The 25,718-nt window shown below is 46.8% G+C and overlaps 11 protein-coding genes across 11 annotated transcripts; 5 read left to right on the forward strand and 6 right to left on the reverse strand.

Annotated features, from left to right (window-relative positions):
• Window positions 1-131: 131 nt before the first annotated feature.
• Window positions 132-1,972, forward strand: SERLADRAFT_413899 (uncharacterized protein; the record flags this gene model as incomplete). Its single annotated transcript, XM_007315563.1, has 2 exons — window positions 132-1,265; window positions 1,322-1,972. The coding sequence occupies 2 exons, from the start codon at window positions 223-225 to the stop codon at window positions 1,803-1,805; spliced, it is 1,527 nt and encodes a 508-aa protein (XP_007315625.1).
• A 532-nt stretch (window positions 1,973-2,504) lies between these two features.
• Window positions 2,505-7,055, reverse strand: SERLADRAFT_346957 (uncharacterized protein; the record flags this gene model as incomplete). Its single annotated transcript, XM_007315564.1, has 14 exons — window positions 2,505-2,588; window positions 2,651-3,016; window positions 3,075-3,273; window positions 3,331-3,391; window positions 3,444-3,738; window positions 3,792-3,893; window positions 3,948-4,221; window positions 4,270-4,644; window positions 4,710-4,867; window positions 4,922-5,255; window positions 5,311-5,965; window positions 6,024-6,181; window positions 6,357-6,420; window positions 6,953-7,055. Coding segments are annotated over 14 exons (3,228 nt in total), but the record flags the coding sequence as incomplete, so codon positions are not given.
• Window positions 7,056-7,933: 878 nt separating this feature from the next.
• On the reverse strand, window positions 7,934-9,960 carry SERLADRAFT_461167 (uncharacterized protein; the record flags this gene model as incomplete). The annotated part of the gene is made up of 14 exons (XM_007315565.1): window positions 7,934-8,190; window positions 8,251-8,302; window positions 8,362-8,416; window positions 8,475-8,523; window positions 8,577-8,708; window positions 8,764-8,866; window positions 8,922-9,055; window positions 9,112-9,281; window positions 9,337-9,354; window positions 9,406-9,517; window positions 9,574-9,626; window positions 9,679-9,712; window positions 9,764-9,826; window positions 9,874-9,960. 14 exons carry the CDS (start codon window positions 9,928-9,930, stop codon window positions 8,092-8,094), a joined length of 1,131 nt encoding a protein of 376 aa, XP_007315627.1.
• Window positions 9,961-10,082: 122 nt separating this feature from the next.
• SERLADRAFT_461170 (uncharacterized protein) lies at window positions 10,083-11,191 on the reverse strand (the record flags this gene model as incomplete). The annotated part of the gene is made up of 5 exons (XM_007315566.1): window positions 10,083-10,306; window positions 10,355-10,507; window positions 10,566-10,687; window positions 10,741-10,918; window positions 10,973-11,191. 5 exons carry the CDS (start codon window positions 11,180-11,182, stop codon window positions 10,220-10,222), a joined length of 750 nt encoding a protein of 249 aa, XP_007315628.1.
• Window positions 11,192-11,549: 358 nt separating this feature from the next.
• SERLADRAFT_406601 (uncharacterized protein) lies at window positions 11,550-12,568 on the forward strand (the record flags this gene model as incomplete). The annotated part of the gene is made up of 4 exons (XM_007315567.1): window positions 11,550-11,703; window positions 11,761-11,900; window positions 11,953-12,003; window positions 12,059-12,568. 4 exons carry the CDS (start codon window positions 11,550-11,552, stop codon window positions 12,566-12,568), a joined length of 855 nt encoding a protein of 284 aa, XP_007315629.1.
• Window positions 12,569-12,766: 198 nt separating this feature from the next.
• Window positions 12,767-15,797, reverse strand: SERLADRAFT_435313 (uncharacterized protein; the record flags this gene model as incomplete). Its single annotated transcript, XM_007315568.1, has 9 exons — window positions 12,767-14,093; window positions 14,151-14,191; window positions 14,241-14,351; window positions 14,401-14,471; window positions 14,523-14,731; window positions 14,789-15,093; window positions 15,143-15,441; window positions 15,578-15,614; window positions 15,675-15,797. The coding sequence occupies 9 exons, from the start codon at window positions 15,795-15,797 to the stop codon at window positions 12,767-12,769; spliced, it is 2,523 nt and encodes an 840-aa protein (XP_007315630.1).
• Window positions 15,798-16,050: 253 nt separating this feature from the next.
• On the forward strand, window positions 16,051-18,275 carry SERLADRAFT_367099 (uncharacterized protein; the record flags this gene model as incomplete). Its single annotated transcript, XM_007315569.1, has 7 exons — window positions 16,051-16,172; window positions 16,223-16,453; window positions 16,512-16,915; window positions 16,968-17,308; window positions 17,380-17,765; window positions 17,817-18,053; window positions 18,104-18,275. The coding sequence occupies 7 exons, from the start codon at window positions 16,051-16,053 to the stop codon at window positions 18,273-18,275; spliced, it is 1,893 nt and encodes a 630-aa protein (XP_007315631.1).
• Window positions 18,260-19,811, reverse strand: SERLADRAFT_461185 (uncharacterized protein; the record flags this gene model as incomplete). Its single annotated transcript, XM_007315570.1, has 6 exons — window positions 18,260-18,722; window positions 18,777-19,143; window positions 19,198-19,358; window positions 19,416-19,458; window positions 19,506-19,593; window positions 19,765-19,811. 5 exons carry the CDS (start codon window positions 19,591-19,593, stop codon window positions 18,455-18,457), a joined length of 927 nt encoding a protein of 308 aa, XP_007315632.1.
• A 107-nt stretch (window positions 19,812-19,918) lies between these two features.
• SERLADRAFT_461190 (uncharacterized protein) lies at window positions 19,919-21,215 on the forward strand (the record flags this gene model as incomplete). Its single annotated transcript, XM_007315571.1, has 5 exons — window positions 19,919-20,335; window positions 20,386-20,510; window positions 20,569-20,635; window positions 20,693-20,893; window positions 20,958-21,215. The coding sequence occupies 4 exons, from the start codon at window positions 20,017-20,019 to the stop codon at window positions 20,824-20,826; spliced, it is 645 nt and encodes a 214-aa protein (XP_007315633.1).
• A 52-nt stretch (window positions 21,216-21,267) lies between these two features.
• On the forward strand, window positions 21,268-24,379 carry SERLADRAFT_446779 (uncharacterized protein; the record flags this gene model as incomplete). Its single annotated transcript, XM_007315572.1, has 11 exons — window positions 21,268-21,414; window positions 21,468-21,806; window positions 21,865-21,971; window positions 22,024-22,294; window positions 22,353-22,446; window positions 22,500-22,723; window positions 22,777-22,925; window positions 22,981-23,116; window positions 23,178-23,414; window positions 23,465-23,599; window positions 23,649-24,379. 11 exons carry the CDS (start codon window positions 21,391-21,393, stop codon window positions 23,841-23,843), a joined length of 1,911 nt encoding a protein of 636 aa, XP_007315634.1.
• A 782-nt stretch (window positions 24,380-25,161) lies between these two features.
• On the reverse strand, window positions 25,162-25,684 carry SERLADRAFT_461197 (uncharacterized protein; the record flags this gene model as incomplete). The annotated part of the gene is made up of 2 exons (XM_007315573.1): window positions 25,162-25,287; window positions 25,341-25,684. Coding segments are annotated over 2 exons (470 nt in total), but the record flags the coding sequence as incomplete, so codon positions are not given.
• Between the last annotated feature and the right edge of the window lie 34 nt (window positions 25,685-25,718).

Below are 25,718 nucleotides of genomic sequence, written 5' to 3' on the forward strand. Positions count from 1 at the left end.
TGACACAGCCTTCATTGTGAGGGTTACATAATAATGATGTCCGAAATAGGCAAGTGTTGTCAATGGTCCCGCTTTTTGTTTGGAGCCATTGTTCTCGTTAGCGAATGGCCCAAATGAATGCTTTGTCCCTCACTTTAAGTATCCTTTCACCTCTTTTTCTCTTTCTCATCTCATATTCCCTATATCCCACTTGCTTTTTTAATACCACCCTTTATCTTCATCATGATTGTTCCAAAGAGGTCTCAGCACTCGCCACCCCCTTCGTCGTTCCCAATGTCTTCAGAGCTGGCTCTCTCTTCTTCACCAAAAACACCACTTGCTTCTCCACCACGTACCCCACCTCGCGGTCATCGTCCATCCATGACCAAGCCAAAGCTATGGCTGAGCCGTAGCTCAACCTCTGGTTCTTCTCGATCCATTTCAATCACACCTCAGGCTGCGCCAGTGAAAGCACCGAAACCAATTCGTATTTCAGAGCCTCAGTTTAACAACTCGCTAGGAATTTTCAATGTTCCACGAAATGGCGCTCTTGGGAGCGGTGCCACGGTCGTCAGAACGCCCCAGGAAGCACTATCTGTATCGACTAGTCAATTATATGATTTGCTGGACGAGGAGGAGGAGGAGGTTTCAAAGGAGCTTGAGAAAAGGGACTTGGGACGCAATGGTAGCATCACTGGTAAAGAATACAGGGACCTTCCATCGCCCCCATCCAGTCCTCCTTTGCCTGCAGTTCCTACATCCAAGAGTTCTCCGAATCTCCCATTAAGAGAAACATTGACACCGCCGCGACCCATGCGACCTGCACCCCCAGTACCTGCTGCGTCCGCGTCCACTACCCTTCGCCCTTCTTTGAAACCGAGAACGCCTCCATCTTCCGAGTATTCCCCTCCTGTGCCCGCTCTGCCTTCGAACATCCCTACTTCGCCTCTTCAGCCGCCGTTTCAGGCTATCCTTCTTTCTTCAGTCCCGGCAAGCGCCATTGACCCTTCTAAAATCATAGTTACGTTGGAAACGAGCACGACATCCCACCGCACTACCCTGAATACCCTCACTTCACGACCATCATATCTTTCCAGCTACATCGCCTCTCTTTTCCCAAGTCCCAATTCACCGGACACGGCATCTTTGTACTCCAACACGAGTAACGTCTCAAACGATCAAGACAGCTCTTTCAATTCGATCTTCCACAACCACTTAACCTCATCCGGTGTTCTTCCCAACTGCTCATCAAACCTCCATATTTTCCTTGATAGGCCCAGTGCTCCGTGAGTGTAGTCTTCGTTTTGATTCTGAACTTTGTTCTCATAACGTTTTCATCCAGATATGCTCACATTTTGACTTACCTTCGCTCACCGCCCTCAACTCCCGAGAACCCTGCTACCCTTCCTCGTGCCGCACAGCTATCATCGTGTTCATCGTCTCGCCTTGAAGCTCTTCTGGAGCTGCGCGACGAAGCATGCTATCTCGACCTCGATGAACTATACAGACTTTGCACAGAAGAAATTCGTCAACGCCAAAGCCTCGTCCTTCATGCCAGAGGAGGAAGCAATAGCAGCCATAATGGCTCTATGCGCTCTATTCGCACATTCCGTGAATGCATGGATCCTTCTGAGCAAAAGGCTTCGTATCGGGATTCGAGTGATACAATGCGAAGTGGGAGTACCAGCGTCACCGAGTTGGGTTTCAACTCCAATTCCCCACATGTCCCTCGGCAGCAGTCCACCGCCCGTGGTCGAAGCCACTCCCGCAAGGGATCACCGATTCCTGCTTCTATGAGGAGTCGTCCGCCAGTGGGCTGGATATGATATTGAGCTTTCTTTTCCTTTCAGCATGTTTTTGTGATATCCCACATATGTACCGATTAACGACTGTATTCTTGGTTGTCAGTGTATCTATAGTCTAGTATTGTGTTGTTACTGTGTCTTATGTTTATTGTGCCCCATATGAAGGTCAATTGACGCCTTGAACTTGAGCGAGGTCCAGAATAATCATATGTGCGAACAAAAGAATGTGCAATATGTCATTTATGAGCTTGAGCAGAAACCTTGATTGCGGGAGGATGTGTCGAGTTTGTTCGTCGATATTGAAGAGATTGAAAGACGCCAATGAATGGGACTGGGAAGGGAAGTAGCTGATGGTCTAACTTAATTAGTAGGTTTTCCCCCACATATCCGACTTCAGACTCAACGTCGAGCCCGGCTCAAACGAAGCAGTTTGACCATGTCAACAATGGATCATAGATTTCTGACCGAAAACGATATACGAACACGAATACACCGTGCAACAACAGGACGAACATATAGCTTGGACTTGCGCCCGAGAGCGCTGCGCTCAGCGACCAAGGGATGGACGAAGAGGTAGAACAAAAAAGGGGAGACGGTAAAGTACATAACAAGGCCTATGGTGACTTAAGAATTTGGGTCAGTATGAAGGAGGGAAATCGAAAAAGAGAGCATGGTGGGAAGCGACTACAATATCGTACAATCGGCGCTTAAAGAGCGAGCTCATTTCTTTTGCTCGGCGTAAGGATTAACGCTGTAGACCTTGATGACTGGTGGGCTCTTCGTGAGGTCGGCAGTGACAATGACCTGAAGTAGTATGACTATATTTAGTCACTGCATTTAGATAATACGAGAAACCAAATACTCACAGGAACGGTCATCAACTCCTTGATGTCTTGAATCTTGTGACCAGAAGGTGACGCCCTTAATCCTTCAAACTCGGGCAAAAGTTTCGCAGCAGACAACAAACGCTGCTTCGAGGTCTCTTTCTCCTTTTCAACCTGGTCTTCTCGGCCTAATACGATCTCGTCATCATCGGCATCATCCTCGTCGAAAAGAGCATGTTCGTCTTGAACGGAGCGAGAGGCAACTTCCATCTTAACGGCGTGTTGTTCTGCGTTCTGTTTGACTTTCTTCAAATGCTCATCGTCACTATGTTCAGCCAGCCAGCTAATCACATCACGGTTGGACCAATAAATCTGGAGCGTGTGTGAATGCTCGTCATAAACATGATTCTGTTGGGTAGTATCGATAGTTAGAAGAAAGTATGAGGACCAATTAGGCGTAGCCTACCTCAATAGGCATCTGATCCACGTGCACTCTCTTTTCTATGCCGAATTCAGGTACAAGCACGTCGAAAGCAGCGTCGAGGACGCCTACGACCTTCGCTTGACGAATAACCGGTCCATACCGATGAGTCAGGTCCGCGATTAATACACATAAGTACAAATGAGTCGATTGTTCTTGAGCAAGGGTAGCAGAATCCCTCTTACTGTAGGAGATAGAAACATCAATAACGTTATTCAACACGATAGATTGTTCAACGCACATGTTGCATTGCTGAGCAACTTTAGCAACGGCATCACGATCCATAGTGAACTTAGGTTCGGCTTGCGGAAACATGTCAACGAAAAACTTTGATATTCATAGGCATTTACTCACCTCCACTTTGCAAAACAGACTCTAACTGGCGATGCACCAAAACATCGGCATATCGACGAATGGGCGATGTAAAATGAGTGTACAAAGGAACGTTCAAAGCGTAGTGGTTGTATTTCGCGATGTCCAACATGCCAGCACAGAAATACTTAGCACGGTGGGTGGCCTTGTGTGATAACAGCTCGAGTAACCTGCGGGCAGTAGGGTTTGTAACAGATTGGAAGGAACGCATTATGGCTCCCGGAGACGATGTGTCTATTTCATAGCCCAAGCGTTTGGCCCGCTCACTAAAAGCAGCCTACAAATGGATCGTCAGTATCGTATGGTCAGTACGAGGGACAGAATACGTACCAGGCGCCGGTCAATGGGGTTGTCATGCCTACGAAGCAGTGCTTGTTCAGGTAGATGGACGGCAACACGCTGGGCGACCGAGACATTAGTCATGAGCATGAACTAAAGTACAAAGAATAAATCAGCTTGAACACGAAAAATGATAGTATCTCATACCTCTTCCACAAGTTCATTGGCATCACTGCTCTCATGCTGCCAACAGTCTATCGGAAGACCACTTTCATCTAGCTTGAATTGTAGTTGCATGGTCGAAAGACTCAGAGCACCATCTTGGAACCGTCGAGCACGTAACTGCTTAGCAAGACTATTTAGGACTTTGATATCATGCTCGATTGCTGCAGCATCGTGATCCGGAGTGACAGGAACGTCTCCCAACACATGGCCATCAATGACCTTCTGTGCCTTCTCATAAGAGATCTTAGCCGCAGACCTAGGTCAAGTCAGTACTCTGATAGTCCCCAAACACATAACTACTTACTTAATGACAGTCTTTCCAAACCACTTGTTTACCACTTTCGCATCCTTGGTCATGGTGAAGATAGCAGAGAAAGCCAGTCGCTCCTGACCGGGATTAAGACTGCATGCTTCTTCGCTAAGGGTAGGGGGTAACATTGGGACAGCACGCTGAACGAGGTAAACACTAGTAGCTCTCTTCCTGGCATCGCGGTCCAGGGCCGTATTAGGTTTCACGAAGTAAGATACGTCTGCAATGTGGATACCAATGTCGTACGTGCCATCGTCATTAGCCTTCACAGACATCGCATCATCAAGGTCTTTGGCAGACCCTGGGTCGACAGTGAATACGAGGTCCTGGCGCATATCCTTGCGCACTTCATATTCCCTTTCGGGAATGCTGTCATAACCAAATGCGTCAGTTGAGTAAAAAGTAAAAAAAAAACAGCCAGGGGGCAAGCTTACGTCCATGGGGTGGGGGGAAGGCATTTAAGAACATTATCGCCGAAATCCTCTGTAGGGAAGTTGCAATCCTTTAACAACGCACTCGTCTCGACTTCAATGTCACCGATAGGGCCAAGTTCTTCCACCAACGTCCCGAATGGATGAAGAGAACTGATAGGCTATATTATATATCATCAGTTAAAATATTCATGTCGTGTATAGATATGACATACGTGGCGCTTGATACAAGCAACGAAGAGCTTGTTCACGTATGCTTCAGAGTTCTGGACAAAGTCAGGAGGGGCTTGCTCAGTTGGGATTGCAATCAAGGGAACACGTTTATCAGTTGGCTTGAACCAGACAATCTTAGGACGTTCGATAGGACCTCGCCTGGGCTCATCACCACGGTCTCCTTCGCGTTCTCTGCGCTCAGCCTCCTGTTTCTCCTTCGTGGCTGCTGAAGACGGCCTGAGAAGGCCCAAAGTTCCTGAGAATAATTGGCCCGGCATGCGTTCCACCACAGCAACTACGTGGCCAGCGAACTGAGGCTTCACTTCATCAGTAACTCTGGAAGAATTAATATAAGCGATTAGTGGACCTCAACAAAAGCGTGTAAACATACTCTTCATCTTCAAAGAGCATTAAACCTTGCCCTTCAACCTCCACGTCGTCCTTCTTCTTGTCATCCTTACGGCCAGCGGTAGACCTCAAATCATAAGCAGCGTTCTCTTCCTTCTTCCTCTTCTTCTCTTCCTTTTCCTTCTTCGTACCCCACACGTCATCAACGTCGAGAAGCTCCACGGCGACGATATCACCCTCGAGAGCACGGTTACGATCCTTAGAGCCACAAATGTAGATATCAGCGTCAAGTACTTCTGTGGCTACATAGGCATCTGAGCGATTGCGCTTGTTGACACGCAAAATACCAACGACGAGTTTTCCGGCGGCAAGGAGCGGTGGCAAGGAAGCCTGAGGAAGATAAGGAGCGAAAAGAGATTTACGTTGAGGCTGGTTAGACTGCTGCTGAAGCTGTGACTGGAATTGTTGCTGTTGTTGCTGCTGCTGTTGTAAGAGCGAGACGCCGCCGCCAAGGCCAAGGCCCATCATGTTAGCAGCCATCATGTTGGGAAGCATGTTGGGGAAACTAAACGAGGGCATCTTATGATGATGACCACCTGCAGCAGCACGGAACTGTTGAAGACTCTGCAATTGGGCTTGCGCCTGAGCGAGATCAGCAGCGAATGCGCCATTGCCCTGAATTCCTCCAACACCACCATCTATGCAAAGTTCAGTTTAAAAAGCAAGCAACATAATGTGAACACTAGGAAAACGTACTAATGCGCCAACTAGAGTCTGCGCGAGATACTTGGCGTGAATGCCCACCAAAACCGGGCGGTGGTGCAAAGCCGTCTTCAAAACCATCTTGACCACTGTAAGGAAAGCTGACAGAGCCGAAATTTCCTTGACCAGAACCCTTATTGACGACATTCACACTGTGCCTTCTGCCGTGTCCCCTGGGAACACCCGGAGGCTGAGAGTCGATCCCAAGACCAAGGTTACCCATGCTATTGAATTGGCCGAGAGCAGGGGCAAATGAGCCCATGTTACCGCTCCCAAGGCCAGGTACAGTACTCTGGACACGTCTGTGAGCTCTAGGGGGAGCCAAACCTGGCGTCTGTAAAGATAACACTTGGTTTGAAGCGAGTTGCTGTTGGTAAAGAGCTTGTTGCTGCTGTTGCAAAGCTTCGATCTGGTTCTGCAAAGCGATCTAGCATGACAGCGTGTCAGTATGAAACTTGAAAAGAAGACAGAAATAGCACCAACCTGCTCTGCCATGATACCGGATATTTCAACACTCTCAGACTTTCTGTGACTCTGCTCATGTAAAGATGTCTCGGGCGGGAAGCTTTGCTGCTGCTGAGGAAACTGGAATCCAACATCCTCCTCGTTGATTGGGGGAGCCATTGGTACGTTAGAACTGACTCTTCTTCGTGCACCAAACATAAAGCCTGGAGCCAGTTGAGGTCGACCGGTAGGGCCAACAGCGTCATTTTGCTCTTGTTGTGCAGCAAGAGCCGCAAAACGAGGAGCCATGAAGCTCTGGGACTGTGAACGAGGTTGGTGTCCTGGTGGTTGTTGTTGATAGTAATTCTCTTGAATCTCGCCATCTTCAAATGATACATTATTAGCATCTTCGGCATCTTCCATCATAGCCCCAAGATGCGGGGAAAAGGAATTAAAATTGCCAGATAGCGCAGAATTACCGAGGGATACTGCCTTGCGGTGCCTAGCGGCATCAACGGGGTTAGACCCGGGAAATGCTATCGCGCCGGGTTGGAATACCGGAGCATTAGCAGGAAGATTGGACGTGATGCCCTGAGGGGCGTGAATGGAGGCAGAGAGGGAGTTACTGGGGGCTATAGGCGCCTGATTTGGCGGTGACGTGGTCTTGAGATCAGCGATGACCCTCTGCAAAGAGGACAGCGCATCACTAGAATCCGTGGCTGAAGCAGGGGCCGGAGACGACGATTGGCCAGCCGACGCCCGTTCCTTGGCATTGCCGCCACGGCTTGCCTGGGAAGAAGACTGCTGCCCCTTACGGTGGTTGCCATTGCGTCCTCCACCGCTTTGACTCTTGTTACGTTGTTCGTTCTTCTTGCTGTCCGGACCCTTCTTGTTGGAATCCGATCCAGATTCAGCGGAAGGCGCAGCCGCAGCCGGTCCTGATGGCTTTTTGTTGCCGGTCCTCGAGGACGGGCGCTGAGCACCTTGAGAATTGGGGCCCGTGGACGCTGGCCTTGCGTTTGATACAGATCTCTTGGGTCCACGGTTGTTGGTGGTGGTAGGATTGGACTTTTTGTTATCGTCCTTCTTAGGGAGGATTTGCTGTTGAGATTGAGATGTTTCGTCCGTCATTTCGTTCGTTCGTAACTATTTCCTGGCAGAAGTGAATTGAATATTATGAGATCTTTTTGGGTTTTTTATTTTTCTGAATAAAATGGTCTTGACTGATAGAAGTAATGAGTTATATGATGAGAAGATTATGACGAGCTACACACCTGGGAGTTGGCAAACGTAAGGATTTCTTGGATGTCTTTGCCCTGTAGGGCGAGTGAGGGATTATGGGAAGTGAATGCCGTGCGTAGGCGTGGAAGGGTACTTAAGCTTGTCGTCGCAAGAGCAAAGGTCAAATACTCGAAACTTGTAACCAGCCCATACGCCAGTAACTATTTCCCACGCTCAAGCACCTCACCACGGATCAAATTACGTAATGGTCTACCGCGCACAATTTTGTACGTAGTCCTTGCAGCATATAGGTCGGCTCTACAACGCTATTAACTGTCTAGCACCTATTGCAATACACGAGATCTACATCTACATTCCGAATACGTATGCAGCATCGTTATGCCTTCAAGACTTTTTGAATAATCGCGTCGGTATACTCTTTGGTGCTGGCTTTGCCGCCCAGATCACCGGTGATGTTCCTCCCTTCGGCAATAGTCTTCAAACGGAAATTTTGCCTGCATCAGCATACAGTGATTCAAGAGACCTAGACACTTACGGTGAGAGCAGCCTTTTCAATTTTGGCAGCGTGCTCGTATAGGTTCATGTGTCTATAAAAATATCATTTCATGACTATAGATCGTTATCAAATGCGGTCATAAATACCCACCTTAGCATCATCAGCGAAGACAAAAGTAGAGCAGTCGGATTAGCTAATCCCTTTCCTAGTGACAGACCGTGTTGGTGAAATGCCCAATATGCTACACAAGATCGCACACACACCTGCGATGTCCGGAGCAGAACCATGGACTGCTTCAAAGATTGAAGCATCCTACCAATAGGTTAGCGCCGCATACTCTTCAATGACCTAGGAGAACAACATACCCGCCCGATATTGCCAGAAGGTGTCAGACCCAAACCACCGATAAGACCGGCACACATGTCGGACAAAATATCACCGTACAGATTCGGCATCACCATAACACGATTGGAGTACGGTTGCGGGTTTTGCACGACCTAAATTTGAATTTCTCAGCGCATATCGTCGGTGCCAATGTCACACCGAACCGACCTGGAGGCAGACACGATCCAATAGGTCCTCATCGTATGTAATATCCGGGAAATCTTTCGAAACTTGGCGACAAGCTGACAAAAACATACCATCTGACATTTTCCTTTGAGATTTGTTCAGGTCAGTACGAGTGTGTCCCTACTCTCACACGTACTCACATGATATTAGCTTTGTGTACTGCAGTCACTCGTTTCCTTCCACTGGATTGCGCATAGTGGAAGGCGTAACGGGCTACGCGTTCCGACGCATCCCATGTAATAAGCTTGATGGACTGAACAACACCATCTATTACCTGTGACAAAGTACGTAAACATGCGACGCGAGGCCATTGAACAACATGATGCATACCTCATGTTCAATACCCGAATATTCGCCCTCGGTATTTTCACGAATAAGAACAGTGTTCACGTCATCGTAAGGAGTCTTGAACCCCTGGATGGAAGCACATGGACGGACGTTCGCGAAAAGGTTGAAAGTTCGTCGCAAGGTAAGATTCAGTGACACATGTCCCTTTCCGACTAAAATACATGTTTCGAGTCGGCAAACAATTCAATAAAGATGAACGAAACGCACTAGGTGTGGCAAGAGGTCCTAAAAATCACAGGTGAACTAGAGTACAGTCTATAATCTGCTTGAAACTACCTTTCAGGGCAACAGTATTCTTCTTCACGGACTGAATGGCGGCATCAGGAATGACCGTCTTTCCACCTTTCAACACTGGCTCAACGCTGACTTCTTCCCACTGTATTGGAACCTAGACAACTTGCAAGATGAGCAGAAGTTCAAGATCATACCCCTTGAAGCACATACGTTGGCGGCAGCATAGATATTTTTGACAGATTCACTGATTTCTGGACCAATACCTAGGACTGACGTCAGAGACAAAAACACAACAACACCAGATGAAATGTATACCATCTCCAGGAATTAAAGTCACGGTATATTTGCCCTATATTATCGGTGACATGGAAGAACTTTAACAAATCAGTTAGAGGCTCACATTACTACCCTTATTTCCAGCAAAAGCAGCAGTTGGCGCCGCAGACGCGTAGGTTCTAAAAGGCTGCCGACATATGAGTACAAATGCAACCCAGTGAAACAGCAACCAACCTGTGAGGCTTTGACTGCGCCCTGCGCAACGCCAGCGATGGACCGAAGGTGTAACATTTTTTGTGAAGGAAATGAGACGCGAGGAACAGAAAAACCTGGAAGAAGATGGACCGGGTATAAACGGACATCAACACGTGCTACCACCCGCTCCCGATTCATGCTCACACCGGGCACGGAGCTCGACGGTCACAGTGAGCAAAGGATTATTCAGTTGACTATACTTGCATAGAAAAATTGTACACTATACGATGAATCTAATATACACACCGCGCACAAGAAGATCATGGCAGATAGTAATACAAAGGGAAGATGTGTTGCAATTTGAATGGTAATAGGATATCAACAACTAACCGCTCAATAAGCCATTGAGCTGCTGCCGGTATTGCTCCATCGTCCTCTCTGTCTCCTCCTCTTCTAGCTTGTCCTGTAACGACTGCAGTTTATCAGTATTTTGTAGGAGAGGCATATTACCGACACAGACCGGTAGCTCTGTCCCAACGGAGCCTACGACTCCCAACTTTCCATCTGTGAGTTCGAATAGCACCTTATCGACCTCAGCATCTGCCTCCTCTTCTAGCTCTTCGTCGTCATCGAGTTCAAGGGCATCATCGAGCATTTCCTCCATGATCCCAGCCTAAGTATACCACAGCAATTGTAAAGTGTGCCAAATGAAAGATTGAACTGAACCTTACTTTGGTCATCTCCATGCTAACTTCTCGCATGGCTTGACTGATCTGCGGTAACTTGACCAAAGCACTGGAAAGTTTCATTATCTCAGTCGATTTCTGCAGCGCACCAGTCACTTTCATCATTGCTAGAAAGTTCGTAATGAGTCAAAGACACACCCGCAACGAAGAAGTAGCTTACCCATTTGTTGCGTCAACTGATTTCCGATGGAGCCTAAACGCGCTTTGCTCACAGATAAGCGTTCCTTTTGTTTGTTGCTTCGTACAACTTCTCTAGCCAGTATGCGGGCAGACTTGATGTCCCCTTTAGAGGCAAGCTGTTTCACAGTGGTACGCGCTTTATTCGTCGCCATATCAAGCTACATATCTGTTTAGCGGAGAAAAAGGAACCAAGTATGATTGGGAGTGCCAACCTGCCTCATCTCCCTATCAAGTTGTCGGCTCTCTGCACGTAGCTTGGCCTGCCATGCTCGCACCTTCTCTTCTGGCGTTGGTCCGTACAGGAAGCGGTTGATGCTTTGCATAGTATGAGGAAGAGGTGGAACAGGAACCGCCTGAGAAAGCCTGTGAAACTGAAAGGCCTGCTTTGACTGACGAGGTAGCCTGTACCTAAGTTGCCTCATACAGCCGCCGGCTGCGGTGCATTTGCGCTGACTCTTCTTGCGCTTGGCTGCCGTCAAGCTGCCGTAAGATGCACTTCTCCCTTTACTTCTGCACAGCAACATGCTATTTCTCAGAATCACCAAAGCCAAAATGCTTTCACTCTTATGCATCCTTGTGTCGCACTGATAATTGAGGTTTGGACTAGGCTGACACTGCGGCTGACACCAAAATCCATGCTTATAAAAGTTGCGGCGTATTCAGATATCTCTCAAGCTTTCACTTCTCTATCTTTGTGTGTCCCATTCAAGTCCATAGTGATCTGGCATCACACAAACTCTAGCGCCAGTCATTACCAACCGTACACATCTTCACCTTCGAATTACTATCATGTCGACACTGGTGCTGCTTCTCTGCTCCTCTGTTGCCTTGGCGGCCCTTTCTCCTCTTAGACCAGGTCCTGGAGAGATATATCGAGCTGGCTCATCATGTTTGATTGCCTGGGGTGCGGACAAAACCAAAACATGGAAGAATGTCACCATCAGTAAGTGTGGTACACTCAGTTTCGCTGACAATCATTATCTCATGAATCCACTTCCAGCTTTGATGTCTGGTTCGAATTTGAACATGACATCCGTGATTCCAGTTGTCACTGGACTTGACGGCACTGATGCTACCCTTTCGCCTTTCAATTGGACTTGTCCGGGTGTCTCTCCATACGCTGACGTTTATTTCTATCAAGTGCGTTCAGCTTCATTCATTTGTCTGTTTTCACCACATTACACTTCTTTAGTTTACAAACGGAGACGACGTGGCAGATTCGGCGTGGACAACACGGTTTACGGTCAGACATAAATCATGTGATTCATTGACACAGTGGATCTCACTGTATAACTTAGATCGCATCCCCTTCTGGAGACACCACAAGCCCGCAATTCTCAACGCAACCAGATGGACAGGACGTTCCCTGGGGATATGGCCGCTTCAGGTCTGCCACTGCTGTCAACACCACTGCTGTCAACAACCTATCAGCAACGAATGAGGATAATGTCAGCGCATCTTTCATACGTGCCACACCTACCGCTGGGACCAAAGAATGGACAAACATAAATTACAATTGTGCGAAGACCAATTGCTTTGGGCAGAGACCACCGGTAGCGTCCAGGCGACAATTAGATGGGGACGACGACACCACTTCTGATGACAGCGAATCAGATGACTCGTCGAACAGTAATGGCGTGACGCCGACTCCTAGGCCGCCCGCACAAGAATTGCCCAACTCGACTGCGACTAGTGTGCCGATGTACGCTCTAAATCCAAAAATGATGTCAACAAATAATGGGATCAAGCTGCAGGCTCATCTTGGGACATGTCTTTTCGCGCTATTAAACATGTTTTTATTGTTGTAGAAGTTTAAATACACTACACGTTTGAAACGAAACAAGTTGATCATTCTCGAAGAACGCGTAATCCCGATAGAAAACATACATGAGTGCCGGCATACACGCCGTTGAAGGCCAGTACAGTCTAGTATACAAAAAATCACATACAATAATCTATTGCGAGATTTACACGACAATAAATACCAGTAGGAATATATGCTTCTGTTAGACGGCAGGTCCCGTTTGTATCTGGTTGACCAACGTCTCCCAGTAGCTCCAATCTGAGCTGTCCACACCATTTAATAAATTACCGTCAGGCCCGAGTGGAGGAGCCGCGCCTCCCACCCATCCAGAAAAGTCGCCACCACCTGCTCCACCCCACGACAATCCAGCCATGCTAGTAGGCCCATCCATCGTACTACCATTACTGAAGGTGCTACACCAATGATCCAACAAGGACTGGGCTGTTGACTCATCATCCCCACTCGGGCTGTTAGTTCCTGCAGGTGAATTCAAGGATGCCTCGACCGAAGAAGTGTGTTGAAGCCGATGAATAGCAGGAGATTGCGCAAATTGTGTAGTTGCAGCATAAGCCACAGAAGGTGACATGTGCGGTGACGTATTGTTGGCCGAGGGTGGAGAAGTGGTAGATAGCATAGATGAGAATGGTGTATGCGGTGTAGATAAAGTATTCGGCTTCCGTGGACCACAGGCTGGGAATGTCGACGATAGTTGTGGGTCGATAACACTATCGCTAGGAACTGAGAGTGTTTCTTGGAGTGTTTTAGCTTCTTCCTGCATCTGAGATGCTCTATTCTTCAAAAACTCGATAGTCTTCAGTTCTCGCCGCGTCGTCTCGTCCATCTCCCTCACTCCCTCATGGTCCTTTAAAAATCCATCAAGAATAGTGTGCATCGTGCTAGCATCTTTACCCAACGGATCGAGGACTAGATATATGCCACTTATCATGGCAGTCTGGAATTCTCGGTAAGCGTTACTGAGTGAATCACGAGTCTCCTTTGGCATCGATTCTCGGAAAGACTGTCGAACTTCAAAATCTTTCATGGCAGATTCAAAACATGCTGTGCGTGAACGAAGGTAGCGGTCGGAGCTGAGCCTGCGGAGCAGATAAGGTCGATGCAGGCTGATGCGGACAAATAGGATCTCGGTTATGAGAAGAAACCTGTGGATGGGCAGAAACTTCAAGGAGTCATCCAGTGATGTATCAGGTTCGAAGGCAAAGTGTGGAGGTAGCGCGCCAACAAATTTTAACAAATCATCATCCAGGCTTAAAACGTCTGAGTAATGACTCGGTGTCCGCACTTGTTGAAAGTGGTGGACCATTCGTCCGATGACAGTAGCCAGGTTGTGTCGAAGGATCACGAATGTCATCAAAGTCGGGGAAGAGATAGGGGGCGGGGTGCGGATTTGAGATACAGAAGAATCATCGTCGATATTCGACGGAGGCAAGGTGGAAGTATAGTCGTCCTGTATTGCATGTGGCCTCCCGAGAACCAGAGCGTAGGAACGGTCCGCGTGGTACAAATAAGACCTATCACAAAAAAGTCACAAAAAATATATTTAAACAACACCAACAAAAAAAAATTACCAGATACGCCGGCGATACTCGACCTGCGCTGGGTCCATCCCCTGAACATGGCGTCAGACCAATATCTCCCTATAGAGTCAAGTTACTGACCATTGGTGCCCCATCGCGATGCAGTCCAAGAGCCTGAGCCGTCCGCACAGCAGCCCCCAGTTGACTCCAACACTCAGTTATACGACGATCAAACGTAAGGAAACGAGCGCTCTGAGTCTGCTTGAGCAGCCTGGATATAGGTGGTGAAAATTCGACTCACCAACAAACGTGTTAAAACTATATCTAAAGAGTCGGGTTGTATTGCAGCTGCAATCAAAAGAGATCGACGAGCTGCAACGTTGCTTTAGATCGATCACGTTGGGTTATTAATTGGCGACATACATGACCAATAGTATCTCAGTGAAGTTAGTCGTCTCGTGCGACTGTCTCCGGCAATATGTTCTGGTGCAAGACGTACAGCAATCGCCAGAACTACAAACAATAAAGGTAAGAATCGAGCATCATTTGGATTAGCCCCGACTCCATTGATACAAATCGAGGAATAAGCTGCGCGAAAGTCCTGTTCTGAAACCGGATAACGTGTCCAATTACTGTCGTAAAGCATAGGTTATGGTCCTCGAGACACTGAAAAAGAAATTGCGTCTTACATGGAGCTAAAATAGTAGTCAATGAGTACACCTGAGAATCTTTGTGGAGGAAGTTCTTGGAGAAGCTCTGATATTTTGTGTGGTGAAACACCACATTCCTGAACGAGACTCTTCAGGTTATCAGCCGCAGATGGTTCAGAATCTTGTCTGACTGAATCGATTATGGAAGGAGTAGCCATGGGTCCCTTAGCATCACCAACACCATTTGTCATATTGTGGTTTGCTCCCGTGGGTCCATGACTAGGTGTAGGGTGACCTGAATCCCAGTGGTCCTGATGCGACGAAGCTACTACGACGTTTGCAAGCTGGCTGTCTTGATTAGAATATTTGACAATTGCAGTTTTTCAGACTTACTTGCTCTAGTACGGAAGCTGGTGCAACGCTTCCAGATGCACTATTGCCGTACCACTTTCCACTCTGAAAAGTACCACCACTCGGATCCTGATCTTCGGTATTTGAGCGATTATCTTCATCTGGACCTTCTGAGCCGGAGCGAAGACGGTCACCACCGACTGAGGAGGGATGGGACCCCGATGAGAAATACTGAGGCAGGGCCATTTCGATAATGTGCTCGAGCCTAGACAGTCGGACACTTATATCCTGATCTGTTTTACCAGGCGTATAGGCCTTACATAGTTCAGGGACTTTGCGTGCTACACACTAAAAGGAATTGAGCAGATTGTGTAAAGGGGAGTGCCTGGTGAGACTCAACATGAGAGCAGGGAACTTGTCGATCACACTAGCGCAGAAAAAGGTAAGGAATGGACAGGATCAGCTACGAGACCATACCTTTTGCTTTCGACGATGGCACTCGCCGCATGAGAAGCTGGAACAGTAAATTCAATGAACGTGATGCAGCTGGATGGGATATGAAGCACTACCTAACCCGCGTGCGGGGCTTCTTCGAATGCAGAACGCTTGTATCGTCATCCTCGACCTTCTTCCTCTTTGCAAGTATGGACTCTGTCGCTCCAGTACTCGATGGCGAGTGATGGGCGTGCTTGACCATGTCGACGACGACAGAGAAATGCTGTATAGTATTTACAAGTTTGTGGTACAACTCTGAGTGGAAGTGCCGCCGGTGTCATCCGGTGGGTTTCTCTTCTGACTCGGTCCGACGCTCGCTCCAAGATTATAATAGCATGCACGTGACGACCTGCTATATTGACAGCTCGGCTTTCTCCGAGTCCTCATACCGTGACATTGCAGTCAAATCATACTGTTCTACATTACAAGACCCTTAATTTAAATCATCACCTGCAATGGAGGAACAGCCTTGGAAAAACCTCAAGTTATCGCTCGAAAGACCATACAAGGATGATAAAGGCGAACCCATTCCAGTATTGTTGGATATACACCCAGATGGAACCCATGTTTACGAACCGTACGCAGAAAACCAACACTGAACTTTCGTCTTACTGATGCATTAGCCAGAAAGGAAGATCCCTCTAAGAAGCTAGGCCAAAACCTCAGACGAATATTCCTCGAACGTGGTCTCGACTTTTTCGACAGTGGCAACAGGCCAAACTTGCAGGAGGAATCATCCACCCCATTAGAGAAGGAGGATGGCGCTGAGGGTCCAGAGGAAAGTCAGGATATATCCAAACCTACCATGACGCCAGAAGAACTCTTCCAGATGCGCACGGAGATAATGCCCCAGCTCTAGTCAGTTGGACCCGCGTCTTCGTTCACTGCAGACCATGAAATAACCTTTTGCTGACAGCATTGCGTTGGGGGAGATGTCTCATGCAAAAGAGCTTCTGTCTTTACTCTTGGCGTCGACTAATCCATCTGAGCCTTCTCCCGTTCCTTCACTCCCACCTGCTACTTTGGCAGCGACCATGGTCACGAAGCCAGCTCCTATAATATCGGTACAGGCTTTCGATGCTCAACTAAATACTGGCGGCAAAGATGAAGCACTGCGGAAAGCTGCTGATCTTTTCAAGTCGGCAGCTAACAGTTTGGAAAGCGGTAGGCTCAGAGGAGAAAAATACTGGCTTGATGCCCTTAGAATAAGAAGAGCGAACTGGGGACTAGCCCCCGCACCCCTTCCGTTTGGAGCTCCCACCGGTAAAGGCGTGGATAAAACATCGAAGGATTTTTTAATTTCCTTCGGCCTCGAGGGGTGTAAGTTACTGTATTTTGTCTCAAGACAACTCGAAACAATAATATTATTTAGCCACTGCATATTTTCGAAGAAAAGCGATAGGTCATATGCCTACTGATCCAACTACTCCGGATCCTCTGGTATTTCCCCATCGTCAGAGAACTCGTTTGTATATATCGTTGAACATGGTGGACGCTAAGGGAGCACAGGTTGAATCGCACAATTCTATCGTGGCCTCTGATGATAGTTCTTTAGAAGGTTCACTGGCTGCTTCACAGCGAGAAATAGTAGAAGAAGAGATTTTTTCTACACTCATCAAGGAAGCGAGTAGCTTGCCCACAGCATCAGCTCGCGTAGCGGAACGTTTGATCGACATTGATGCTGCTCAAGGAATGGAATTACGATTTGAATTGGCAAGTAATATCCTTTCCATTATACCTAATCTAATCTATGTCATTAATAGAGAGATAGTGATGGCATCCAGGAGTCGCTACAATCGAACAACAGTCAAGTAGCGACCACAATGTGCGACCTGATTTACTCATTACTTTGTGCTCTCCTACTTGGAATGCACACCCATAAGAAGCTGCAGCGTATCGGACACGCAGGTGTCGCCCATGTTCTGCCACAAGGCAGCTCGTCGTACACACTACTGCAGCCCATCATCGACCTTTTGCAATATCAGGTGTTCTGTGAACGAATTAGGACAGAACTTGAGAAGATGGTTCGAGCGCTTTCCAAGGCAGAAATCCCCTATAACTTACGCTTTGACCCAATCGGGGAAAGCGGCGAGCAACTAGTCAGGTTGTTCACCGGAGAAGATCTCGACAAAAAAATCGGTGGCGAAGCGATCCTTCGGATAGATAATAGGTACAAGGTCTAATCAATGCCCTCTATTATTTTTTATTAACACAGCAATAGACATACGCTACGTTTGACTCTGCAATCACCGTCTTCCCTGACCGCCCACTTGCCTCAGGCAACTTTATCCATTGCTTCGATACCTCAACTCGTACAACTCTTGTCTGACGAAGTTGAACAGTGTTTACTTAACAAAATATGCGAAGTAGGAAGGCAAATTTGTGAACATGTTCATGGCACATGGTTCGTGGACATGGTCAGTAGCAGAGCAGTGGGCAGGTGGGAGGGTTGTGTCTTGTTAGTTTTTCTTCCGATCTGCTGCTTTCATGACTCATTGTGCGCTTCAGAAATTTCTGCGTCGTCTACGGAAAAGACTATGCCATACACTCAACAGCTTTTCGACTGCGAAGGGTTGCTGATCAAAGACCTTCCCTTGTAGAGACATATACCCCCGACCTTTCTATCCCATTAGTTACTTGGTTGCACTCTATTATTGCAAAAACATCACTGGAGACTTGAATCATTTGTTCCATAGATTGCGTACGAAGTACCATTTGTGCTATTAGCTATACTTCTCGAACCATACATATATGACATAACGCAACGTGGTTTCATATGCATAACTCTGAGTGGTGGTTCTGGATACATGAGGACAAGGAGTGATGGGGGCATATGTCCTACGAATACAGGCGAGAAATCTACTCGTCATCTTCATCATCGTCCTCAGCAGCAGCTCCTCCACCAGCCTTGAAGGCGTCAATTTTAACTTGAATGGCAGCCTTACGCTCCTCAAGAGTGCGTCTGGGTGTCTTGAATTTCAAGCTCTCTGCTTTCCAGTCCTTCGCCTTCTCCGTAGGTTTGAAAGTGGGATCCTCACGGATAGCAGCGTAAGCGTTAGTGTAGATCTCTTCCATATCATCCGATCCAACGCCGTCAGCCAGGTAAGTAGCAAACTGCTTCTTGAATCTATAAGTCGTATAAGAAAAATGCGTGAAGTCCAGAAAATGAAGTATATTATACCGTTCATCATCTTCCTCCTCAAGGGATTCCATGTATTCGGCAACATGTCCACCAAAGATATATTTTTTGAGTACCTCAGCATCTAACTCCTTGGATTCTGGGTCGAAGCCAGGGAATCGTTTATCGGAGTGAGGAATGAAGATACCACCATCACTAGCTCCTTTCATTGCACCGAAAACACGAGAACCAGTTGACGTGCGTTTAAGACCAACATCAAGGTAGCACTTGAAAGGTCGGGGAGCATCCTCTTCGTCAAGAGACTCGGTCATGGTGAGAGTACCATCAGGCTCGGCAACACCTTCGTACTTGTCAGCCAAGCCAAGTTTAGTCAGTGCACGACGAGCACAAAGGAGACCGGTAGCGTATGCTATCCTGAGATATAAGCGGGAAACAACTAAAAATTGCTAATGATTCCACGAACCGGCCGTCCAGTTAGTCAGACCGTGGTTGATACCGTATCTTGGCAACTCTTTTGACCGTGCAGAAGTCAATACGAAGTCACCTTGCAGACGTGCATAGACGATTTGAACAATGATGTCTCTGTTGGTAAACCTAACCACCAAGCGGTATTTTGGTGCGTTACTGCGCAAAATGAAGCTTGAATACTGAGCGTGTAAGAGCACAATGGTAAAGACGCACTATTTGTTCTTGGCCTGAGTTACAAGGCGTTTACGGGCGTAGTCTGACGGACATTGAGAACGTATAATAGGAATGAGAATTTGAACTCACAATCGGTTTTTCCCTCTCTGCGGCGGCGATATTTTACTTGGAAACGAGAAAAGTAGGCATCGGACTTGACCTTTTTGACGAATGGCATCTAGTGCGATGGTTAGCAAGTCATTCATACAGTAATGTTGGGTATCCCTCCAGTGATATGAACATCCATCCACCCATCTCTGTCCATATTTCCGAGATTCTGAGCAATGTACGATGCACAAAAAAGAGCCAGAGGATGTTTCTACAAAATAAATTACGGAAATGTACTCACCTTGAGGAGCTTGAGGACGGCGAGGACGGTGAGTACAGCTACTAGAACACCAAAGTCGTAACAGTGCTGTGGCTGATATTTGTCTCTGTTGATTTTGTTGTAAATTACGTAATTATTAACCTACGAAGCCCTGCATTGAAGCTGTACCTGGCTTGTACCCGAGCCACTACAACCAAATATCGCGCTGTTCTCTCAGGCTTCAGCTTCAAGGCAAATACTTGTACTTGTTCCGCCTTTCTTATTTTGTGCACCATGGATCAGTATTCTTCGCAGAATCATCAGTATTCCCAACAGCAACAGGCGTATGACGTGAATCCTTATCACCAGCCTTACCAAGGCCCAATGTATTCTGTTCCGGGTTCTTCATCCCACAATGCTCCAGTACCTGCCAATGCATACGAATACGATGTTGGGATTCTGGCGCAACAGAGTGTCTATGTACCGGGCGCGATGATTGATAAACGTGGTGGTGCAGGAGGAAAGCTTGCGAAGGGCGGCAAGAGGACTACAGTGCTTCGCAAAGGCGGTGGCAAAGTTTGGGAAGATCAGACATTGTTAGAATGGAACCCTTGTATGTTTCTGTTACCTCTCTCTGGGCTTATTACTGATATCATACCATAGCCTGGTTTCGTCTCTTTGTTGGCGACCTCAGTAACGATGTCTCTGATGATGTCTTGGCGAACGCATTCAACAAATATACTTCGTTCCAGAAGGCACGAGTTATCCGTGATAGATTGAGCCAGAAAGTAAGTCACAATCCTTGCTAAGCATTCGGAATTATATAACTGACCGGTCGAAATACAGGCTAAGTTTGGCTTTGTTGCATTTTCCGATCCTGAAGATTTTTTGAAAGCCTGGAAAGAAATGGATGGTAAACTATATTTTTTCTCGACATAAACCAATCGTAGTCCTAATTACGATTTTTCAGGTAAATATGTAGGTAATCGTCCAGTCAAACTGAAAAAGGCCGACGATACTGCTATAAGGCCTGTAGAAATAGGCCATCGCAAGGCCCGTCAACTCGAGAAAGATTTAAAGAAGAACAGACACAAGCCGTATTGAAGTATAATCGCTGGTGTCGGTTTATAATTTGGGGTGATCCAGAACTGAGGGATGTAGAACAATACCAGTATGTGTAACTTCTTGGTGTCATTATGAATGTAGCTTACCTGAAGATATATGGCTTGTCTAAGTTTGGTGGATACCACCCTGATGAGTCTGAATACTAATAATTGATATGGGTGGGCATTCTCCTTGATTTTTAAGTCTGCACAGCTACTGGTGTGCTTGTAGCGGTTTCGCGGCGAATGAAACGTTCCACCTTGCATGTGTGACGGCCATGTATCGAGTTACGCAGTATTTTGTAGCCTTAGCTCTGTAAAGCGTGCGACACCGGTCAATGGTATACTACATTGTTGAGCTTTTGTTTATGAGGAATTTTTGGTCATACTTGGCAGGCATGGTTTAGATATGTCAGTAGAGGTCACATGACATGACGACTCGGAGGTAGACTTCGCTCTCGCAACTTGTGCCACCAGAATTGCTCAGAATTTCTTGTTCAGCTTGAACTTTCATGATCACTGGCGGTGGTTTTGTTAGATTTTGAACAAGCGAATTTCAGAATTCATGGATATCGACAAACTTTTCAAAGTGAGATTTGACAGTCTCACATAAGAGTGCTAATACTTAAATGTTGTTGGCAGGTACCGAAGCTACCAGTGGGGTCGAATAAACGGAAAATGCCCGACAACCCCACTCCTGAAATGCTTAAGAAAATGAAACTTGATGTTCCACCACAACGGGATCAGCGCCCTGAAGAAAGTGGTGTTGGCGCTGCTGCATTCAAAGGCAAATCACGTCGAGCAACTGTACAAACCGAAGATGAAGACGAAGTTGACACCGATTTTGCACCTGGAGGAGATGCCGATTATTTCATAGAGGAAGATGATGAAGGTCGCTTCTTTGGAGGAGGTTTGACATTGGAGCAAAAAGACATACTAAATATCTTTGACAACGCGGGGGACGAAGGCGCGCAACACGACGTAAGTTGCTGTCACAATACACGCAACTATCATCATACTCACGCGTCGATTGCACTAGCCAGATGAACTATCTATTACAGCTATCCGACGATTCTTACTTCGCTTCGAACGAGCTGCAAACAAGAACCAAGACCAGCGCTCCAAGTATCCTGATGACCCTTCGAAGTGATCCTTACCTTGAACTGCAAGCTATTACTTGACTGACGAGTCTACTCAGATTCATCGATTCGGAAGCCGACCTTGATAGTGCTATCAAGGCCTTACTACCTTTAGCTCAGGTCCCTATCGTCGCATACCCAGAACTCGTTCGCTCGGGCGCTGTCTCGCTGCTAATAGGTTTACTTAGCCATGAGAACGCAGACATTGTGATCGATGTAGTAGAAGTAATACACGAGCTAACCGATGAAGATGTTGGCAATGAAGGAGAACAAGACGAGGAGGAGGAAGGACAAACGCAGGCTGCTCTCAAAGTGCTTGTCGATGCCTTAGTACGTCTTTCTGTTCGTTTACCGCGCTGTGGCCACGCTCTCATCGATCAGCATACAGCTGGAAAACTCGGTATTGGAATTATTGGTCGATAATCTTTCTCGTTTAAAAGAGACAGAGGAAGCCGACCGTCAGGGCGTTTTTCACATACTGGGTATGTTGTATTTACTACAGCCTCGCACACGAGCTTGACTTTCATTTCCTCAGGTGTTTTCGAGAATGTTTTAGGGCTGAACCCAGAACTTTCCACACTACTCGTAGCAAAAACGAAGATCATGCAGTGGTTATTGAACCGCATTCAGTCAAAAAATCATGACGAAAATCGAGGTTATGCTGCTGAGCTACTTTCGATATTATTGCAGGATAATGTATCTAATCGAATGGAGCTGGGGAAGAATGATGGGGTTGAGTCCATTCTCAAAGTTCTTTCGGTGAGAGGCATGATAAAATTTGATTATTGTATGTTCTAATATTTCAAACAAAGCAATTTCGTAGGCGGGATCCCGCTGACGCTGACGAAACCGAATTTATGGAAAATGTTTTCGATGCTTTATGCTCAGCACTGTCAGAGAGAGAGATCAAGTCCTTATTCCTCGCAAGCGAAGGTGTCGATCTGATGGTATTGATGATGAAGTGTGTATCCTGTTTCTTTCCTACCTCTTCAGTATCGGTACTGACAATTTCACAGAGAAAATCGTCAGTCCAAATCAAGAACAGTGAAGACCTTAGATTATGCTATGTCAGGGACTTCCGGAACTGATATATGTGAAAATTTTGTCGAAGCACTGGGTCTCAAAACGCTATTCTCTGCGTTTATGGGCAAGGTTTTTCTAAACAGTCTTTTATTCATGATCAGATGTTAACACACTCACTTAAACTCCATAGTCTACGAAAAAACACAAAACGAATGGCGCCCCTCCAGCATCAGAAGACACGTCGCATATTCTTGGAATCATTTCCTCGTTATTCACAAACCTACCATCAGACTCGCCTAGTCGCATACGTCTATTAGCCAAATTTGTGGAAAATAACTACGAAAAGATTGACAAACTGCTTGAAATTCGTGAAAATGCAAATACTCGCCTGAAGGCGGTCAATGCAGAAATTGAACTGGAGAAGAATGTGAGATACTTTATATCTCTGATGTTGTATTTGCCTTACATTTCTGACAGGAACTTAATGCTGAGGGTGAGGAAATAGGACCCGAGGAGGAAGATATGTGGTATATTCGTCGGGTAGACGGGGGACTGTTTACGCTTCAAAACGTGGATTACATTCTAGCATGGACAGCCATGGAAGATGATGGGGTAAGGAGTTTTTCGTCTCCCGATATTCCATGACTCATTATATTATCAGATTCGCGGGCATGCTGCGCAAATGCTCAACCGAAAAAATCTATCGGTGAAAGACATCATTGAAACAATGCGGATGCATCACCAGAATATGGATAATGATGAGCAGAACTCATCGACTTCTGATGAAACGTCACAGCGAGCACCTTCACAAAGAGAGATTTTGGCGAATCTTATCGTTTTCCTGGAGGGCTGCTGAATTTTCGCGTAATATATGCTGATATTATGATAATATGTCGAACTATGAAGCCGCTAGGGCCACAGACGAGAAGACCATTTCTAGCGCGCCTTTAACTTTCACAACTTCTTTTTGAAAGCGTAGTTCTGCATGCAACTTCTTCCGTAGCCGGAGGAATAGCGAGTCGATGAGAGGCGACTGCCCCAATACCGGTGTATATAATTCTGCCACGGTCAAATTCAAATCATGTTCGTCAATGAAAAAGGACCTGGACATACCGATGACACAGCTCGCAACATCACAAACCATCTCTCCAAAACGAGGGTCAGATATATGTTTAACGAGTAGACGCAACACGGGTTCTAGGAGAACATCGTCTCGCCCAGACAGTGCACTTCGGAGACCATCTCGGTGGATTAGTTCCTGTATCAGCGAAAACACTGTTGTTGGCGGGACGTTCTATAGAAGGTCGTAAGAACAAAAATCAGGCCTAAAATGAGTCTCCAACCTTGCGTAAAACAGAATCCAAGGCAGCAGAATATTTGAAACTTTTCAACAGACGATCAAATTCCTTTAGCCGTTGTTTTCGTCTGCTTTCAACTCGCAGCTCTTCAGCATCGCCGGTTGGTTTTGACTTGACCTTACTCTTCACCCGACCCTGGCCGATTAAAGGTAAAGTGCCACCTAAAAACGTATCGAAAGTCCCTGATTTCATAGAAGAGTGAATATCAAAAGCTGCTCCTTGTGAGGCTTTGAGCTGTCGTCGGCGAATGGACAATGTGCCGTCCGACATCCCAGCGGCAATATGACTTTCATCTGGCTGCTACAGAGTTAATGCTTTGAAGTTACTGAGAATTATATCATCACGTACCGATATAGCGAGACAGAGAATTGCAGCAGGGTACCGCATAGTATGTACAACCTTGTAAGTGCTCACATCATAGACCTTCACCATCTGGTCGAGGCCGCCAGACAGAAGACGACCTGCTGATCCGTCAAAGGCCAGGGAAGTTATCGTTTTTTGGTGATTTGAAAAGGCACGTAGACATCGACCACCTGCCACAAGATCCCACACACGTAGGATAGGGCCCGCAGCAGATATTGCAACAGTCCCCGAAGGAAACATGAGTACTTGTTCAACGGGGACTGCGTTACTTCCACTGCTACCCATGTCCATTTCGCACTGTCCGCTCCGTGAATCAAAAAGTCTCATTGTTGCATCGTAAGAACCTGTCAAGACGAGATGCGGGTTGGACGAAGAAACCTGCCCTGAGCGAACATAATCTGTATGGGATGTAAAGGTGACAACCTCCGATTGAGATGGGACGTCCCACAGCTTGACTGTTGTGTCGTCAGAACAAGACAGTACTTGTGTTGGATTGAGTGTAGAGAATTTGGTGACATGTACGGGTTGTTTATGGGAGTCGAGCGTACGGAGAATAGCACGTGAATTTATGTCGAATACCTATTCAGTAGCATGGGTGAGAAATCCGATTTCGAAAATCTTTTTAGACATACTTGTATCAAACCAGTGTCATCGCCTGCAACCACAAGTTTCCCGTCGTTCCGTATGCTTCCACTCCGTGCCACGTCTTTGAAACGTGATATCGTTTTGGTTACTTTTTGCGTCCTAGGGGCATAAATCTGCACACGAGTTGCTGCTGTAACAGCGTACCGATGTGGTTTTGCCGATGAAAAGTGTATCGAGGTCACTGGAGCATATTCCTTGATAAAAACTGGATGTTTGAACTGGCGCCAGTAGCGAGATTCGGCGCTATGTTTTGCTAAAGCTGGGCGAGCATGCTTTTTAACGACGACTGGCTGATATCCATAACGTCTGAGCCTTGAATGACCGTGACCACGATCGGAATGAGGATCGGAAGCCGGACAATAATT

Source organism: Serpula lacrymans (assembly GCF_000218685.1).
Source record: "Serpula lacrymans var. lacrymans S7.9 unplaced genomic scaffold SERLAscaffold_4, whole genome shotgun sequence".
Taxonomy (NCBI): Eukaryota; Fungi; Basidiomycota; class Agaricomycetes; order Boletales; family Serpulaceae; genus Serpula; species Serpula lacrymans.